Source organism: Molossus molossus, unplaced genomic scaffold (assembly GCF_014108415.1).
Source record: "Molossus molossus isolate mMolMol1 unplaced genomic scaffold, mMolMol1.p scaffold_m16_p_7, whole genome shotgun sequence".
Lineage (NCBI taxonomy): Eukaryota > Metazoa > Chordata > Mammalia > Chiroptera > Molossidae > Molossus > Molossus molossus.
The window spans coordinates 3,913,517-3,932,450 of record NW_023425401.1 but is presented as its reverse complement, the minus strand read 5'-3'; the positions used below and the strand labels follow the sequence as shown (position 1 = coordinate 3,932,450).

Genomic DNA, 18,934 nt, shown 5'->3' with positions numbered 1-18,934 from the left:
TAGAAGCACCGTGGCTAAGTGTGGGCTTGGGCTTGGAGGCAGACTGCGGAATGGCACTGTTAGAGGTGACAGGCCCAAGCAGGGATGGCTGTCCACGGTGCGGGTTGCAGAAGGGATGGAGTTTGTGGGGAACACCTGGGGTAGCAGGCGCCCACCACTTCAGGCTCCAGAAACAAGCACTTTCCCAGGGAGCTGGGCCCGGAGAGACCCCAGTGTGGATTAGCAGCACAGATTCTCCACGTCGCTGGTGAAGCGAGGTGCCTGGCAGCCCGGGGGCCTGGGGGCAGCGGGGAGGGTGGGGGGCAGCGTCGTGGGACCAAGCTGGGCTGGGCGTGGACCTTGGCTCTGGCTGGGTAGGCTTCCCTGCTCCGAGCTGCACGTCCCCATTGGGCGCTCCCGGCCTCCTCCCTGGCTGTGGAGAGGAGCTAAGGATGAAGGGAAGGATGTGGGGAAGACGGAGATGAGGGCAGCCAAGGGCCCTGATTCATCCGGGCCTCCGTCCAGCGCCTGGCAGAGTCTCGGCACTAGGTGGGTTTGGGGGGCATACACTTTGCTGGGTGGTTTGAGGGCTGGATTTTTTTTTTATCCTCACTCGATATTTTTCCATGTTTTGTTCAGATAGAGTAGGAGGGAGAGGAGAGGAAGAGAGAGAAACATCGATGTGAAAGGGACACATCGACTGGCTGCCACCCACACGACCCAACCAGGGCTGGGGACACACTGTAACCGTGGTATGTGCCTTTAGTGGGAACCGAACCCGGGTCTCTCTGGACCACAGGCCGACGCTCTAACCGCTGAGCCAAACCGGCCAGGGCGAGGGCTGGATTTTTGATGACAAGGTTTGGAGTGGCTGAAGTGGGAAGAGGTGGCGCTGTTGGAAGGTGATGGTTTCTCAAGGGCCCGGGAAAGGGGGGCAGTCCTATTGTTCATGCCCTTACCTGTGTCCCTCCCCAAATATAACTCCAGTGGGGAGGGCAGTGGGCGACCTGAGTGGGCCGTCTTTGCTCCTTGGCATGTTGCTCCTGAAGCTGCTGTCCTTCACATTTCTGTCCACACACGGTGAGAAGCTGGTATTTCCTCCTGAGTCTGGTGGTGGTTTTGGTTCTGCTGGCAAAGACTTAGGCCCCACTGGAAAGGAGCAGTCTTTTGAAGCATAGACCTGTCACCCCCTTTGGGGGCCCTGTGTGACAAGGCTGCACACAGCTGACCTTGCCCTGTTCCCCGTCACCTCCTGTGACGGCATCGCAGCAGGGTGCCGGCATTACAGACCCGGTGTTGGCAGAGCTGAGCTGGTGACCTTTGACATGCCGGCTCTCCCTCTCTGCCCTGCCGCTGCAGGCACGACTTTCCCGGGTGCAGTCCGTAGGGGGCGCGTCCGAGGGCTGGGTCTCTGTTCAGGGCTTCAGTTGGCCTCGGGCCCATCACCAAGGTTGGTTCTGTTCACTTGGTGCCAGAAACAGTGGCTCTGCTCTTCCCGTCTGTTGTGGCTGCTTTCAGACCGCGCTAATTAAGTCTCCCAGTCGTCAGTGTGGGAATGAATGACGTTCTGTGGCATTAGGAAAACTGTCCCGTAAACCTTTCTGGCTGCAGCCCATGCATTCATTTCAAGCCGTTCTGCGCCCTGAGGTTGCACCTCGGAGTATTTTTAGCAGCTCACCACTCCCTGCCAAGAGAGAAAGAGGTTGGTGTTGCGGTTCGCCCCCTGGGTGGGCTCCGGGCTCCTTGGTGCCTGATTGTAACTGTTCTGAGCAGAGATAACAGACTTCTTGCCAGAACTGCTAGGTACCCCGCCCTTTATTTTGTCCTCGGAGAGCCAAATGATAGTGCTAGGGGTTGAGGGGTGATACCTTTCCTCGTATATTATTTTTTACAAACTTTGCTCATCGGTTACTTTTTATTTAAATCCTAGTTGAGTGATGTTCGCTTTAGTTAACCAATTATATTTCCTTAATTTAAACGTCTCTTTAAATTCACTCTCCATTTCTTTATTGGACCATAAGCGATCTGTTTTTTAAAGTAAAATTTAACAGAAGATTTAAAATGGTATGAGTTCCATGCAGAAAACTAGGAGACTGGTCACTAAAATATGCAATGAGAAAAAAATCATCTCTAGTATTTCCAAAAAGACCATTTATTGTCAGTACTTTGGTATCTGTCTTTCCATATTATTTTCTCTTCTCTGATGGATAATATACTATAATATACTCTCCTAGATACACTGCTTTATATTTCTTAGCAAAATGTTCTCATACTGATATACGTTTGTTTACAATCTGAGAGGATATGGCTACTGTATGTATTTTGAATGTATTATTAATTTGTTAACCAAACCCATATTTTGAAAATTTTAGTTATTTTCAGTTGTTATTTCTTTTTTTTTTTTTTAATCCTCACCCGAGGACATTTTTGGATTTATCTTCAGATAGAGCAGGAGGAAAAGAGGGAGGAGGAGAGAGAGAAACATTGATGTGAGAGAGACACATCGAGTGGTCGCCACCCACACGACCCCAACCGGGACCGGGGACAAACAGCAACCAAGGCACATGCCCCCAGCGGGAACTGAACCCAGGACTCTCCAGTCCACGGGCCGACGCTCTAACCACTGAGCCAAACTGGCCAGGGCCCAGTTGTTATTTCTTAATAACTCTTATTCACAATTGTTACTCTTTTTTTTTGGGGGGGGGGGATAAGTGTAATAACCCTGTTCAGGTGATGTACATTTTACAGGCTTTTGGGGCCCTGGTGAAACACTGTCTTCCTGAGGGCTTACATTTATGTCCTGCACACATGGTGGGGTGCCTCCTCAGGCCCTCATCAGCACTGCACATTAGGGTGTCGGTAGATTGAACCATCACTACGTACCTTTATTCGACTACTGATGAATTTTATCTTCCAGAATAGGGTTATTGACCTTCTGTGTTTCTTCTTTGGAGAATTCTCTTATCTATCTTATTGTTTCCTATTGGGATTTTTATCTTCCTTTTATTAAGTTATATAAGCTCTATATTCTTTAAAGATATCAGCCTTACTGTATTTCAATACTTCCCTGTATTGTTTGCCTTTTAATTTGGGTTATTGATTAATTTTCATGTCCTGGAGATGAGGATTTCTACCTCCCTGCATTGGGGACCTCAAGGACATTGGCTACCGTTCTTTTGTTCAAGACTACAGCGGGTCACATGACAAAGAGACTTGATTCCGAGTGAGTTAGGATCACGCAGACAAAGAGACTTGATTCCGAGTGAGTTAGGATCACGCAGACAAAGAGACTTGATTCAGAGTGAGTTAGGGGACGTTGCTGCAGTCTTCCCAGGGAAGCTACTCCTGTCTGGCAGCTGCATGTCCCCAGGCTCCTTGAGATGTGGTCCCCGTAGGTCTCCCGGGTGTTTACTGGTATCACATGCATGGCTGATGGGCTTCATCTGCAAGACACTGAGGGCCGTTCATTTCTGTTCTGTTTTGTTTAAACAGTTTCTCTGTTTTCTTCCCTTTGACAAATGATGCTTGTGAGACACCTCATACTCTTTATTTCTAAAAATAAGGAGATGAGGTGTTCCAGAAAACCACCATATCCGTCAGCCTAAGGATTAAATAATTGGTACTTGGGGAATTGATTAAAATTGCAGTGCCGGGATTTACAGCAGGATTATTTCTGTTATTGAAGTTCAGAGACCTTGAGCTCATTATGACCTGTCACTCCTCCATACATTTTTTCGGTGACAGCAGCCAGACCCGTCCCTGTCCGCCGCCTCTGTCCCTGGTCCTGAGCACCAAGTCCGCCAGCGTCCCAGAGGCTCCGTGTGTTCAGGGCCTGTGTGGCTGGCTGGGCGGGAGCTGGCCGCAGCTGGGAGCTCACAGTGTGTGTCCAGTTCAGCTCTGATGCCTGAGAAGGCAGCGCCCAGGCCAAGCAGGGCACCTGTCCTCTTTGACAAAGAGCCACCAGGCTGATCCTCCCAGGGTTTCCTGACCATTTGGAGGCACTTTATGAACTTCCTGGCTCAGGACAGACTGACTGATGTAGTCCCCACAACAAGTGAAATAAAGATTCTCACTTTCCAGATGTTGGTGGGATTCACTCTGTTAGAGTAGCATTAATTTGGCAGTTTACGATCCATTAAAGATTTCACCTCATCCCCCCTCCCCACTGAACAAAAGGAAAGGGGGTGGAATTTGGATAAAATCCATAATGTTTTGAACATTAGACCTTATCTCCTAGTTCCCAAGTGTCCCAAAGCCACAGATAACTCAAGTTCTCTCAAAGGCTTCTAAGATGCCAGTACCCAGGGAAGCAAAGTTTCCAAGCCTCTTGAGAACAAAGATTCTAAATATGCATGTGGTCGTTTTCTAAACTCTCCCTAAATAGAGCAAACCGATCTCCAAAAACAATGTTGGAAGGTGAATAAACTAAGAAACATTCAATTTCAGGGTTTTATGTCCACCCCTAAAAGTAGTTCTACCCCCTCTGCAAAGATTATCACCATGGTTTCTTAAGAACTATCCATCTACTGCAAAAGGAAATGTATTTGTTAGGAGAGGTCAGGTCCGGGGCTTCCTGTTGCCCCCCCACCCCCAGCATCCTCAATAACCAGGGTGCTGTCCAGGGTTCTGGGTGAACAGCAGCCCCTCAGTGATGGTTGTGGTACAGCCATCCTTTCAACTTGGAACAGAACGAGGATGGACCATTTTATCAAACAGTAGCATCCTGGGTCCTTCTGTTTTGAATATGACTAGATGTGGAATAATTTACATCGGCATGAGGATTATGACTGAGGATTAGCAAGGATTGTTCTTTGGGGCTTATTTAGATCCTGGCTAAATACAGATAGCTATATTTAGGAGGGCTTAGCTACATGGATACATGGCCTGTTCTTTAATTACAGGGCCCAGTATTCTTCCCCGACCACCGGCATTCCTTTGTGGTTTAAACACGAGATTTCCTTGGTCAGATTGCTCCTGACAGTTGATGGTTTTTCACAGTCTCGTGTATCCTGCTTTGTTGATACTTTGTAAATTGTATGTTTCTACTATTTATGATCACTTCAATAAAGAGATGGCTGTGTTTATTATTGCTTCCATGATACACATTATGAGCTCATTGAGGGGCTGCGGTTCACCCAGAACCCTGGACAGTGCCCTGGTTACTGAGGATGCTGGGGGGTGGGGGCGGGGTAACAGGAAGCCCCTGAAATGACCTCTCCTAAGAAATACATTTTCTTTTTCAGTAGCTGGGCAGTTCTTAAGAAACCATGGTGATCATCTTTGCAGAGTAGGCAGAGCTACTTTTAGGGGTGGGCATAAAACCCCGACATTGATTTTTTTTCTCATTCACATTTGAAACATTTTTTTTTTTTTTTTGGAGATGGGTTTGCTCTATTTAGGGAGTTTTGGAAAACTACCACACGATACATGTAAGATACCACATATTTAGAATCTCTGTCCTCAAGAGGCTTGGAAACATGGCTTCTCCTTAGAAGAGAGGGTGTCACAGGAGAACGAGCCCAGGAAAACATTTGTCCCGAGACTGATTCCTCTGCTGGGCCTTTCTGGAAGGGACACACCATTCTAGATGCTGGTGACAACAAGTGTGGTTCGTGGGAAGAGGTCAGACTCTCAACATCGACAGGAGCTTGGGAGAAGGTGATCCCGACCCTCAGGCACGACGTTGGGGGGTCCGGCCGTCAGCGGGGGACGTGACTGCCGATGTGGAAACAGCAGGAACTGGAATCAGACAGAAGCGGGGCCTGATGCTGCCGTCTGGGTCCGAGCTGCTGCCATCTCGAGAGGGAACTTGAACGGATGAGGAGTTGCTCCGTACGGATGAGCCAAGAACGTGGTTTCTTGATGTGGAATCTACCCCTGCTGAAGAGACTGTGAAGATCATTGAAAAGACAACCAAGGGTTTAGAATATCGTGTGCATTAGGTTGATAAAGCAGCAGCAAGGTTTGAAGAGATAGACTCTAGTTTTGAAAGAAATTCTATTATCAGTGAAATGCTATCAAACGGTAGCACATGCTACAGAGAGGAGTCCATTGGTGCGGCAGACCTCACTGTTGTCTTATTCTAAGAAATTGCCACAGTTACCCCAGCCTTCAGCTACCACACCGATCAGTCCACAGCCACTGACATGGAGGCGAGACCCCCCACCGGCAGGAAGATGAGGACTCACTAAAGACTCAGATGGTGGTTAGCACATCGGGGCAATAAAGCATGGTTTCACTAAGGTATATGTTTTTCAGCCGCAATGCTATTGCACACTTAATAGACTACAGTGCAGTGTCAACATAACTTTTACATGCACTACGGAACCAAAAAGTGCACGTTTGTTGCTTTACTGTGAACCCGTTTTATGGTGGTGGGACAGAGCCGGTGACACCTCCGAGGGCTGCCTGTACAGTGATGCGTCCTCGGTGCTTCAGTGACAGTCTGCACGTTCGGCAGTGGCCCCATGAGATTACGATGGAGCCCAGAACCTTCCATTGCTCAGCGCCGGAGCCATGGTCACATTGTAACAATGCATTGCTCACAGGTCGGTGTGATGCTGGTGGGCACACACCTACTGCACTGCCGGGCTGTGACGGTCGATGGCATGCAATTGCGGGCCGTGCAGAATACTCGTTAATGAGCTCGAGGGTCTGTGCTTTGTTTTATGTGTTTACTATGCTGCCCTTTTTATTGTCGTGGCAGAGTGTGCTCTCTGCCTATTAAAGGAACGACTGTGAGGCAATCTGCCGTGTTGTCTCCGGGGTAGCCTCGTGCATCTCGCGTTTTCGGCAGCTCACGGTTGCATCATTTTCTCTCGGGCTCGATTTCGTCTGGTGTTTCGTAACGGTAGCACTGCCCAAGGGTGCAGTGTTCATAAGCCCGCAGTTGTGTCCAGGGCTGTCCGTGGCCTTCCCCTTCACCCACCACTCACTCCCTGCCTCACCCAGAGCGTCCTCCAGCCCCGCATGCTAAGTGCCCAATACAGGTGTGCCATTTATTATCTTTTCTTTTCGTAACACTTTTTAAAAAACATTTATTTATTATTTTTATTTGTTTTCTTTATTGATTTTAGAGAGAAGAGAGAGGGAGAGAGAGATAGAAATATTGATGAGAGAGAACATCGATGGGCCGCCTCCTGCATGCCCTTCACTGGGAATCGGGCCCACAACCTGGGCATGTGCCCTGACCGGGAACCAAACCCGAGACCTCTTGGTGCGTGGGTCGATGCTCAACCACTGAGCCACACGAGCGGGCCCATTTGTTCTCTTTTATACCGTAGTTTTACTGTATCTTTTCTTTTAGGTGTGTGTAGGTACACAAACGCATGTGTTACACTTGCTGCTGTGTTTAGTGCCGTATCTCGTACCAGCTTGTAGCCCAGGACAACAGGCTGCACCGCGCAGCCCGGGGAGTAGCAGGCTGTCCCATCCAGGTCTGCCTGAGCGCCTCCATCAGAGCGAACCCCGTTGTCACGGGGGCACGACTGTGTTGCTTTTTCAGCTAGCACTGCCCCTTGGAAATCCTCTCATACGGGTTCTGCGACCTCCTTCCTGTGGCCACGCAGCCCTCCACCGTGGGTGCACCGTCGTGGCTTAACCGGCTCACGAGGAGTGGGCACGGGCATCGTTTCTGGGATTCTGCTAGTGGAAATAATGCCGTGATCAATAACCGTGGAGAGAAGGCTGGTGACAGAGATGCAGCAGTCGTCTCCCAGATTCTGTCCAGCTTCCTGCCCGATTCCTCCCCGACAGCCGTGTGTGAGTGTGCCTGCCGGTGCGGAGCTGTGGTGACAATCCAGGGCCGGCACTGTCCCGGCACAGTGCTGTGATCCCCCATAGATCACACGCACCCCGCCTGGGCAGCCAAGCACGTGGGAGGTCCGAGCCGAGAGAGCCCGCCCCAGAGCCTGTTACGGCAGCAGGGCCGTGAGCGGGTGGTTGACGTCTCGGTCCGGATCTGTTCCCCCATCCTGTGGTCAGGACGAGGGGCAGCTGGAGGGGGGAGGTGGCTCCGCAGGGCGATGGGACTAGTCTAGGAGAAATGACGCCCAGGGTTGTCAATTTTGCCACCACGAAGAAACTGGGACTCCAGGTAAGACACCCATTTGGAACCCCGGCTCTTTTTTTTTTTATCTGTAAAATGGTATTTGTGATATTCACAAACCAAGAACAAAACCCTCAGAGGTACTGCATTAATGTTAATTTTGTTGTTACCTTAAGAGTTAGGAGATGTGGTGCAGGGGTCCCCAAAATGTGGCTGCCTCTGGGTAGGCAGCTCTGTAAACAAAGGGGAGGCCCCTGCGGTGGGCAGGCAGTCTGGGTGTCTCTGGCTCCCAGCCAGGCCTGTGGGGCTGAGTCTCGGCTGGGATGGGAAGGGCTTTCGGGCCTGCCTTCTGGTGTTGCCTGGGCTGTGGGGTCCGCGGCACGGGGGGCTGCTTCTGGGTTGTGTGGATCGTGAGTTTCAGGGTCGAGGAGGCGTGCCCGTCTCTGGCGGTGATGGAGAGCAAAGGGGAGACACGTGCAGTGCCTGCCGAGGAGCCCTGGTTGGTCACGGGGGCTGGTGGAGCGCGCTGTTTGGGGCAGAGACCTGAAGTTGCTCTTGGTTGACGAAAGTGGGTTTCTGCTGCTGCCTGAGCCTCCTTTCGGGACGGGACGGGAACTGCCGTCGCCTGAATAAACTCATTTTCCCTTCATAGCACGGGGGCCCTTCGGGCTGCCTGGTGCGTCTCCACGTGTCTCGAAGCACTGAAGACAAAACACAGCCCCAGTGTGTCTCACGCTGTCACAAGGCATCTAGTTTAGCACGTGACGTTTGCGTTCGCCTCTCCCTGGGCATTCTGCTCTGGATCTGGGGTCTGTTTCTGCACTGGGACAGGAGGGCATCTGTACCCCTCCTGGAAAGGCCGTGGAGGGAGCAGCCCTGCCCGGGGCTGGGGTGGGCTGAGGGTGCTTGGGCAAGACAATAGCCCATGCCTTTCCATGTTCCTGCTGCTGGTAGCTTTGTACAGGATTATTTCAAAGGTGTTATATGCACGCCAGGGGTCAGTGAACTAGATCATGGTGGCAGGAATTTGTGAATTTTAATAAATAATGGCATGAGTGGATAATTTTAGAAAATCCTTGTTCAGATAGGTCAGACAATTTCTTTTTTTATTTTTAATATTTTTTTAGAGAGAGAGAGACGAGAGAGGGAGAGAGAGAAACATTGATGGGGGAGCATAGCATCAATCGACTGCCTCCTGCACACCCCTCACCAGGGATCAAGCCCGGAACCCGGGCATGTGCCCTGATGGGGAATTGAACCAGCGACCTTTCAGTGCCTGGGATGATGCTCAGCCAACTGAACCACACCGGCCAGTGGGAGCATTTCTGCTTGGCATTTTCACAGCGGTGGTGTTTGGGTTGCTGTCACTTGTGTGAGATAGTCGGGCCACCAGGTGGCTTCATTCCTGCTCTGTTCGCCTCTCCAGAATGTCAAGTGTGTGACTTCCTTGGGAAGCACAGGGGGCTCCTGGGGTCTTTCTTTCTTTTTTAAAAAATGTGTTTTTTATTTATTGATTTTAGAGCAAGAGGGAGAGAGAGATAGAAACATCAATGAGAGAGAACATCAATTGGCCGCCTCCTGCATGCCCCCCACTGGGGATCAGGCCCACAACCTGGGCATGTGCCCTGACCGGGAATCGAACCAGCGACCTCTTGGTGCATGAGGTTGACGCTCACACCCACTGAGCCACACCAGCGGGCTAGCATTCTTTAGATATCTGAATACCATGTGCGTTTAAAGATGGATTGTCTTTAGTTTGCCTCTTTCATGTATGGGTTGCACTTGGTGCGTTTAGATATATGAAAAGTAGAAAAATAATAGGGAAATGTTTGTTTTCTTGTGTTTCTTTTCCCTTTTGAAAAAGTCCAGGTGAGTGAGTCTCCCTCAGTCACCGGTCCCTCCTGAGGTCCTGCTGCTCACCCTCAGCTCCGCCCCCTCTCCTTCCTGCTTCCTTCTGGGAAACCCTCACGCCCTGCAGCCTGTCCCCCAGTGACCAGGTCTCCCTCTTCTCTTTCAGTGCACAGAGGCCAAAAAGCACTGCTGGTATTTTGAAGGACTCTACCCAACATATTACATGTGAGTATCTGCCCTGGCCTGTTGGTTTGATTCTGGGGACATGTCTTGGCCTGGGAATTGTCATTCTTTAATAGGCCTGGTTATGGGATGGGGAAGGCCCTGTCTTGGGAGGCCTTCACCCCGGATTCACCTGCTCTGCTCACGGGGGCAGCTGACAGCCCTGCGGACACTCAGCCTGCTCAGGCCTGTTCCGCTGAGGACAGCGTGAAGTGCCGGGGCCGTGTTCCATGCTGCATGTTAGCTCACGCGTGATCGGTCAGTGGCCAGAAGTGTGAGCAAGGCCAACTTGATGTCATTTCTATGGATTTTCCTAGGCCACGGGAACGAGGGTGGGGGAGGGGGTTTGAACCTGAGCAGGAAAACAACCCCGCTCAGCTGTTGTGACTGTGGGTACCTGTGTGTGTGTGTGTGTGGCGGGGGGGTCTCAACAATCACCTGGCCCTGTGTGTGTGGTCTCAACAGTCACCTGGCCCTGGGTGTGTGTGTATATGTGTGTGTGGTCTCAACAGTCACCTGGCCCTGGGTGTGTGTGTGTGTGTGTGTGTGTGTGTGTGATCTCACCTGGCCCTGGGTGTGTGTGTGTATGTGTGTGTGGTCTCAACAGTTACCTGGCCCTGGGTGTGTGTGTGTGTGTGTGTGTGTGGTCTCAACAGTCACATGGCCCTGGGTGCCTGGGTGTGTGTGTGTGTGTGTATGTGGTGTGGTCTCAACAATCCCCTGGCCCTGGGTGTGTGTGTGTGTGGTCTCAACAGTCACCTGGCCCTGGGTGTGTGTGTGTGTGTGTGTGGTCTCAACAGTCACCTGGCCCTGGGTGTGCGCGCGTGTGTGTGTGTGTGTGTGGTCTCAACAATCCCCTGGCCCTGGGGCCGCTCCCCAGACAGCGGCTGTCACGGCCTCGCGTGGCTCTCTCTGTGCTCTGGGGCCTGCCAGTCTCGCTCTAATTAGAGCGCCACCGCACTTACCTGTTCGTATGTATTTCTGATTTCTGCCGTGTTAGTCGCTAGGTGTTCTTGAGCCTCCTGCCGAGGTGGCCAGGTTAACTCTCCAGATTATTAATGACTACTTTTGATTGTATTTTGAAGTCCCGTATGTTTTTCGTGGAATGCCCCAAACCAGTTTTTCCCCCCAAGCCTTTGTTATTTGTAGTATTAAATTTTGCAGAACATGAGATTTTTTAGCAACGCACCCAATATCCCAGCAGAAAGGCTGTGTATTCCAGTGTGTAGGAGAATTGCACCGGAACTCTGTAAGAGGAGCCAAAAGGGCGATTGCTTTTGTGTGTGTGTGTGAGGTACGTGCCCCTAGCAGGAACCGAACCCGGAACTCTCTGGTCCGCAGGTCCGACGCTCAGCCACTGAGCCAAACTGGCCAGGGCCAAAAGGGCGATTTCTTAATTGGCCAGTATGTACATCTTTCTTACCAGCCATTCCTGGGCAGTTCCGATCTTGAAGAGGCCGGTGGAGGAGGAGGAGGGTGGCCTCGTTGTGCGTGGGGAGGAAGCAACAGGGAAACAGGCCACTTTCCTGCCTCGTTTTGTGTTCATAAGTGAATCCCGAGTGCCCAGATAGTGGGAGTTTTTTCCAGCTTCTGAATCTTGAATAGTCATCTTAACATTCATGTAGGTGATCAATCCTTCTGTTACAGACTTACTTGTCTGCAAAATAATTTGTCAGTATTTATGAGAAAACAAAATAACTGTACCAAAGGTTACTTCTGAATAACGTAAAAGAAGTTATGACCCTAACGTTTAAACCACAAAGTTATTTTTCACATAAGTGCCCTGATAAAATAATTTAAGCATGTTTCACTCTGCACATCTCTTTTTTTTTTTTTTTTACAAAGTTTTGGAAGCTGTCAGAGGGAATGTTTTTCTGTCCTGCACCTCCTTTGTGCTCTGTCCATCCCAGCCTGTCACCCCAGAATGCACACTGGAGGGTTCGAGGTGAGAGGTGAGTTTGCCTCACAGAAACCGTGACCTCCACTGTGTAGTGAAGACAAGGAAGAGATGGAGTAGAACCAAACGTTTTTCAGGAAATACAGACCAAGTGTCTGGCCAGTGAGGCTCAGTGGACTGAACATTGTCCCATGCACCAAGAGGTCACCGGTTCGATCCCCGGTCAGGGCACATGCCCAGGTTTCAGCCCGATGCCCAGTAAGGGGCGTGCAGGAGGCAGCTGATCAATGTTTCTCTCTCATCAATGTTTGTATCTCTCTCTCCCTTCCTCTCTCTCTAAAATCAATAAAAACATATTTTAAAAAATACACACTGGGAAAAAAAATACACATTAGGGTGTATAATTAGATTATCTTTGGAAAACAGATATTTTCTCTCTACTAGAAATAGCAAAAAGTCCCATGATATTTTTTCCCCCAATTGTATGGTTAATTAGCATGCATTCCAACAGGGTGCTTGAAAAAAACATTTCTGAGCCAGAGGTATTTCAATGATTTCTTCATAAGTGTTTTGGCTCATTCAGCGGCCAACGTGATGTTTAGTCTATAATTAGATAGTCAAGAAACAAAACAGATGCAATTTCTCAGGCTTCAGCCAATGTGACCCAGCAGAAATCTGTCACTACATTAGCTGTAATCTCCCTTCTCCCCAAAAGGAAAAAAACGTTCTGCTTAAGTGTTCAAGAGTCCAGTCCACTTGCAACAGCTCAGCTCAGGTGACCTAGGAACGCAGGGAGTCACCTGTCGGGCCTGGAGTGGTCCAGCCAACACAGGGAACTTCAGTGTCTGCCGTCGGCGATACCTTTTCCAACTGTTTCATGTCAACCGACCATGGCCTGGTGGTGTCTCTAGGGACTGTTTGTAGGGTTTCCTTGGTCTGTCTTTTCTTTAGGATTTTCACTGGACTTTGACAGCCCATTTCCTTTTTTAAAAATATGTTTTTTTAGCCCTGGGCGGTTTGGCTCAGCGGTTAGAGCGTCCACCTGCGGTCCAGAGAGACCCGGGTTCAGTTCCCGCTAAGGGCACGTACCTCGGTTGCAGTTTGTCCCTGGCCATGGTTGGTCGTGCGGGTGGCAGCCACTCGATGTGTCCCTTTCGCATCGATGTTTCCCTCTCTCTCTCTTCCTCTCTCTCCCTCCCACTCTGTCTGTACAAAAAATGGAAAAATGTCCTCGGATGAGGATTAAAAAAAAAAAATATATATATATGTTTTTTTATTGACTGATTTTTGTTTTGTTTTTTATAGAGAGAGAGGAAGGGGGAGAGAGATAGAAACATCGATGTGAGAGAGAAACACCAATCAGCTGTCTCCTGCACGCCCCTTACTGGGGATGGAGCCTGAAACCTGGGCATGTGCCCTGACCAGGAATTGAACCAGGACCTTTTAGTCCATGGCATGATGCTCAATCCACTGAGCCACACCAGCCAGGCGACAGCCCATTCTTAGAGACATTTCTTCACCTGCCGTTGTGTTAACTGGGCCCTGGAGCCCGACAGCGGGGACTTCGGCGGGAGGGCAGAGCTGGGAAGCCGTCACAGCCTGGCTGGCAGGAAGGTGGGCTCTGGGCAGCTCTCCACGCGCCCAGGGCCGGGAACCAGCGAGTGGTGGCAGAGCCTCTGCTGCTACAGAAAGCCCGAACCTTGGAAAATAAACAGCAGCGTGGACACTTGGACTGTGGTTCCCGAGTTGGCAGGTGGCAGAAGGATGGGTATGGGGGTAGCAGGGCGAGAACATAGTTTGCTTCTTCCTAGGACAATGGATTTTCCTGGGTACGCTTGATTCTGTTCCTGATGCAAGTGTGGTTCAGCCTGGTCCTGTGGAGACGGACCTTTCTCGTCTTGTTTCCTAGGTTAGAGGGTGGACCATTCTCAGGTTTTTCAGGGGCTGCACTAGGAGGTCGTTGCTGGTCCCTATTTACTTGTTAATTTGTTCCTTTACTCATGTACTAATTCGTGACATAGTTTGAAAGTCTTGGTTTTGACAGGGAGGACAAAGACAAGCCCTGTTCTTGTCACTTAGACCTGCTGGTTTGGGCTTCTTTCACCCCTCTTCTCTACTCACAGTGAGGGGAAGGGTCCCGAAACTTAAACAGTAAGGCCACTGCCCTGCCAGCGGCTCAGTGGATGGCGTGTCATCCCGTGGACTGAGAGGTCCCAGTTCGATTCCTGGTCAGGGCACATGCCTGGGTTGTGGGCTCGATCTCCAGCAGGGGGCGTGCAGGAGGCAGCTGATCGATGTTTCTCACATCAATGATTCTCTCTCCCTTTCTGTCTCTCTCTTAAAAAATCAATAGAAACATATTAAAACAAAGTCGGGTCACTGTATTATCAGTTCTGACAAAACCATCACCAAGATCGACGTCGGGGAGCTTCTTCCCATGTTCATTTCTAGGCGTTCATGGTCTAATGTTTGAGTCTTTCGCCCACTGTACGTTAATTTTGGTGAGTGGGGTGAGAGAGGAGTCCAGTTTTATTTTCTGTCTGTAATTGTCTGGTTTTCCCATCACCTTCTGTGGAGGAGACTCGTCGCCCTGTTCAGTGTTCTTGGCTCCCTGGTCGAATATTAGTACATGTGAGGGTGCATTTCCGGGCTCTGTCCTGTTTCATTTGTCAGTGTGTCTCTGCGTGTTCCTGAATGTCATTCCAGCATTACAGTTATCAGCTAACAGAGGCCATACATATATATTTAATGACTGCGTTTTTATTTCATTTCATTTTATTTTATTTTATTTTTTTATCCTCACCTGAGGACATTTTTCGATATTTTGTTCAGATAGAGTGGGAGGGAGAGAAAAAGAAGCATCGATGTGAAAGGGACACATCGAGTGGCTGCCACCCACACGACCCAACCAGGGCTGGGGACAAACTGCAACCGAGGCACCTGCCCTTAGCGGTAACCGAACCCGGGTCTCTCCAGACCTCAGGCCAACGCTCCAACCGCTGAGCCAAACCGACCAGGGCAATGACTGCGTTTTTTTTTTTTTAATTTTCTTTATTATTTATTTTTAGAGAGAGAGGAGGGGAGAGGGAGATAGAGATAGAAACATCGATGAGAAAGAACATCGATTGGCCGCCTCCTGCATGACCCCCACTGGGGGTTTGGCCCACAACCTGGGCATGTGCCCTGACTGGGAATCGAACCAGTGACCTCTTGGTGCAGGGTCAACGCTCAACCACTGAGCCACACTGGCTGGGCCAGAGACTATTTTTTTGTAGACAATTAGGTTTCTACTGGAGCTACCCAGACATACAAAGTTACTCCCACCTGTTTTGATTCCTTTATGCTAAATGATAGCTCTCTCCCACATCGATTTTGATTTCTTTCATTTGTTATTCTACCAGTGTTGAGCTGGAAGACTGCTATGGATAGGCATCCAAAAATAGTCTCCTTATTTTTGCAGAAAAACGCCCTTTGGAATTTGAACAGAGAAGCAACACCTACTTCAAACCTTTCTCCTGTTCTTTTTTCCTTTCGTCCTTCCCCTCGCTAACTTCCTTTCCTGTCTACACTCTGACCTTCCCTAGGCTTTTAATGAAACGTGCCCCTTGCTTGTACTTTGGTTCAAGGCTACTAGGTATCTCCTCTTAGCAACAGTGTGACTTAAAAATAGCAGGGATGTCACGTGGCCTCCCCCAATTCACTTCCTTCGCTTTTATTCTCTGCCTGACTTGTTCTCCATGGAGAACTTGCTCCTTTGCTCCCGCCAGCCCCCTCCGTCGCCGGCTTGGACCGCGCGTGAGCTGGGCAGCTGGGGGGATGAGATAGGGCAGGACCTCGGACAGCGGCACGCCCTGGGTCCCGCAGGCCTGGGCTGCTCAGAGCTAGAGCGGTGCTCTCTGTCCCTTCCTGTTCCTTTGAGGTCAGACGGTACTGTGGACAGAGGTGGCGTTTGTCAGAGAGAAGTCCAAATGCATTTTCACACCCGGCTCACTTTGGGGTGCAGGGGGCTGCTGGCCGTTCCCTGTCCCCTGCGGGGTGACGGGAGCACATCCTGCTTGTGCAGGGGGGCAGCTCTGGCTCACCTGCTGTCACTGCCTGTGAACTCGGGGGGGGTCCCTCAACCTTTCGCCTCCGTTCTCCCCTTACAAAGCAGACGTGGTCGTGGTAGCTGCCGCCTTCGGTTGCTGGGAGGGTGCCTGTGTATTCGAACATCACTAATATCTGCAGTCTCTGTACGGCCTGTCCAGGGTCACTCAGCCTGTGTCCAGAGATGACCAGAGGGGCAGGGGGACTGGAGGAATGTGTCACCACGAGGTGTGTACTTGGTGGTTCTGGAAAGGCCTTTCCCAACTCATCTGCAGCTCCCAGAGGCCTGCACGGGCACCCCCGTGGCCATAACCGACCCCTTTGTGGGCAGCGGGCACCGCTCAGGTCAGGAGCAGTGTCTCCAGGGGCCGCCACCCTCTCAGCTGATTTGCAGCTGAAGCTCAACGGTCAGTCCGGAGGCTCTCCTGCCCAAAGCCGCCATCCGTGGAAGGACACATGTCCCCACGAGCAGAGGGGGGAGGCAGCAGGAGGAAGGGGGTCGTGCTGGGCACGCGGATTCAGCGAGTTTCCGACTGCGGGGGACCAGGGTCCCCAGGCCTTTTCCGAAGGCGAAGGAGCTGAAAGAACCTGCCACGGAGGGCCATCGACCCTCACAGCCCGGCCCCCCGTCCAGCATCGCCAAGCTCCACCCACGTTTCCGTGTCCCCCGAGTTCTCCCAGATGGGGCCCTCCACGGAGCCAGGGGGGTGTGGGGGATTGGTGAGCATAGCTGACATTTATTAAACACAGTATTGATCCCTCCAGAAAGCTGGGTGGCGGCCGTCTCTCTTCCTTGCCCTCTGTTCCCGCCGAGGGGCTGTGCCGCTTGCTAACTGGGGACCGTGTCTCATCGTCAAGTCGTGGAAATGAAAGCCCCACCTTTTCCTCCCTAGTGGGGAGCTGGATGGCAGGAGCCGCTGACTTTCACATCTTTGCTGCCAACAAGAAGGCACTCTGCAGGTGCACAGAATCGCGTGGCCGGGCGGGCGGGCGGGCGGGGGGCAGGAAGGGAAAGGCGACTGGCAACACGCTTGGTGATGGGACATGTTTAGGGACTGGAAGTCATGAGACCGTCTCTAGTCTCATCTTTGCTGTGTGATGTGTGATCTTGGACAAATCGCCTAACCTTTCTGGGCCTGGCTGCCTGTGCCAGATAATCTCCAAGGTGCGATGCTGCTCATTCTAGGTGCCCTCCCTCTGCTGGCAGCGTGGAATCATTTAGAGCGGAGAGGGTAAGAGACCAACGACCCAGCCAGCTGTTGTGGCTGAGACGAGTGTGCGGATGTAAGACAGATTAGCCCGTGAAGGCTCCGACCTGCCCGCCGGGTACAAAGCAGCCAGCTAACCCTTCCCTTCAGCCTCAGTGTTGACACAGCAGTGGGAAGAGGGTGTTGATCGCGGTCGGGGTGAGACCGTCTGAGGAGCTGTGGCCCCTCGCCGTTCTGGATTCTGAGGTTCCCGAGATAACCTTTGGGGGGCCGCTGGAGCCATCCAGCAGCCAGGCACACGGACGCTGTTTGAGACCGTGGCTTCCTGCATGTGGTCTTAAACAAGGCAGAGGAAGCTGGTGACTTGGGGGTCCCGTTCTTTATGAACGGAAATGCATCTGGAATTCCACTCAGGAAATCGGGGTGGGTGAGAGGCGGGTCGGGGCTCCTTAACTGGACACCAGTGGTTTAAGAGCGAGAATAACCCGGTGGCCCTCTGGAGAGCTGGCGGTGTGGACGGTTTGACCTCAAAGGTGGTCTTTGTTTATCTGTCATCTCTTAAAATACTAAGGAAATCTTCGGGCCATCCCCAAGATTTGTGCACGAGTGTGAAGCCATTCTCTGAGGGGCTTGTGCACACGGGGTCACATCTCGGGGGCCGCATGGGAGCAGGGCCCGGGGTCTCTGGGTGCTCGCGTTCTGCCTGCACTTACTGTGGTTTTGGCCCCGGACCTAAGCACTGCCGAAGGAGAGTGGGGGACCTCTGCACGCGGCGATGGGACTCGGGAACCTCGCGCCTTGCTGAGCTCAGTGCAGAGGACGGAAGAGCAGAGGTGTATGGAGGGCTTTTACTCAGATGTCTAGGAAGCTGGGATACAGGCATCGATGTGGATGGCAGGACCCATGAATACACCCGGCAGGGTCATGACCAAATGGCTCCAGCACCTGTGGAGTACCTGTGACTTCACACCGCCTCTACAGGGCGGGAGCAAGCCTGTGGGGCTGGGGGAAGTGAGGATGAGGGACGCAGTGTCCACCCTGCAGGAGCCCCAGGCCCTGCTTTAACTCCCCACCCCCGCCCCTGGCAGTGTGTGCCCAGTGCCAGGCAGGGCCTTCCCTCCCAGTGCTGCCCTGCTTCTGACCAGGTCATTTCCAGGCCCTGTTCCCAATTCTCCCGCTGGGTGTGAATCTCCTTTTGTAAGGGGCTCACCTTACTGTGGTTGCCCAGTCTCCCTGGGTTCCTTCCTCCGCCGTGAATAATTAATGATGTGAGTGAGAACGTTGTTCACAGGTGTCAGAGCAAGATCCCGAAGCCGGCTGGGTAGAGTCGCCGGCTGGCTGGCTGCCCAACCCGCCTGCTAGCGTCGGAAAAGCCAAGACTAGTCCCAGGGGCCCTGAACCATGAGGCCACCTCTGGCCACCAGGAGGCGCTGGTGAGCCCTCCCTCCTGGCTTCGTGTGCCCCGGGGGCCCGGTGGAGACTTCCCTCTGTGTGAGGTCGGCTTGGGGTGTGCAGGGTGGAAAGGGATGGGGGTGGGGCACGGGCTCTTCCTCCACGTGCCCCCTATTGTCTTTTTAACGGGGAGGGGAGACCCTGAAATGTTACGAAGATCACAGGTGACCTGGCTCCGTTGGAGAGGCGAGG

At 51.7% G+C, this 18,934-nt stretch overlaps 1 protein-coding gene across 1 annotated transcript in view; it reads left to right on the top strand.

Annotated features, from left to right (window-relative positions):
- Positions 1-18,934, top strand: part of VOPP1 (VOPP1 WW domain binding protein) — a 47,591-nt gene that overhangs the window by 17,974 nt on the left and 10,683 nt on the right. The window contains exon 2 of the mRNA XM_036247657.1: positions 10,044-10,102. Within this exon, the coding sequence (XP_036103550.1) occupies positions 10,044-10,102 (59 nt within the window). The remainder of the gene's footprint in view (positions 1-10,043; positions 10,103-18,934) is intronic.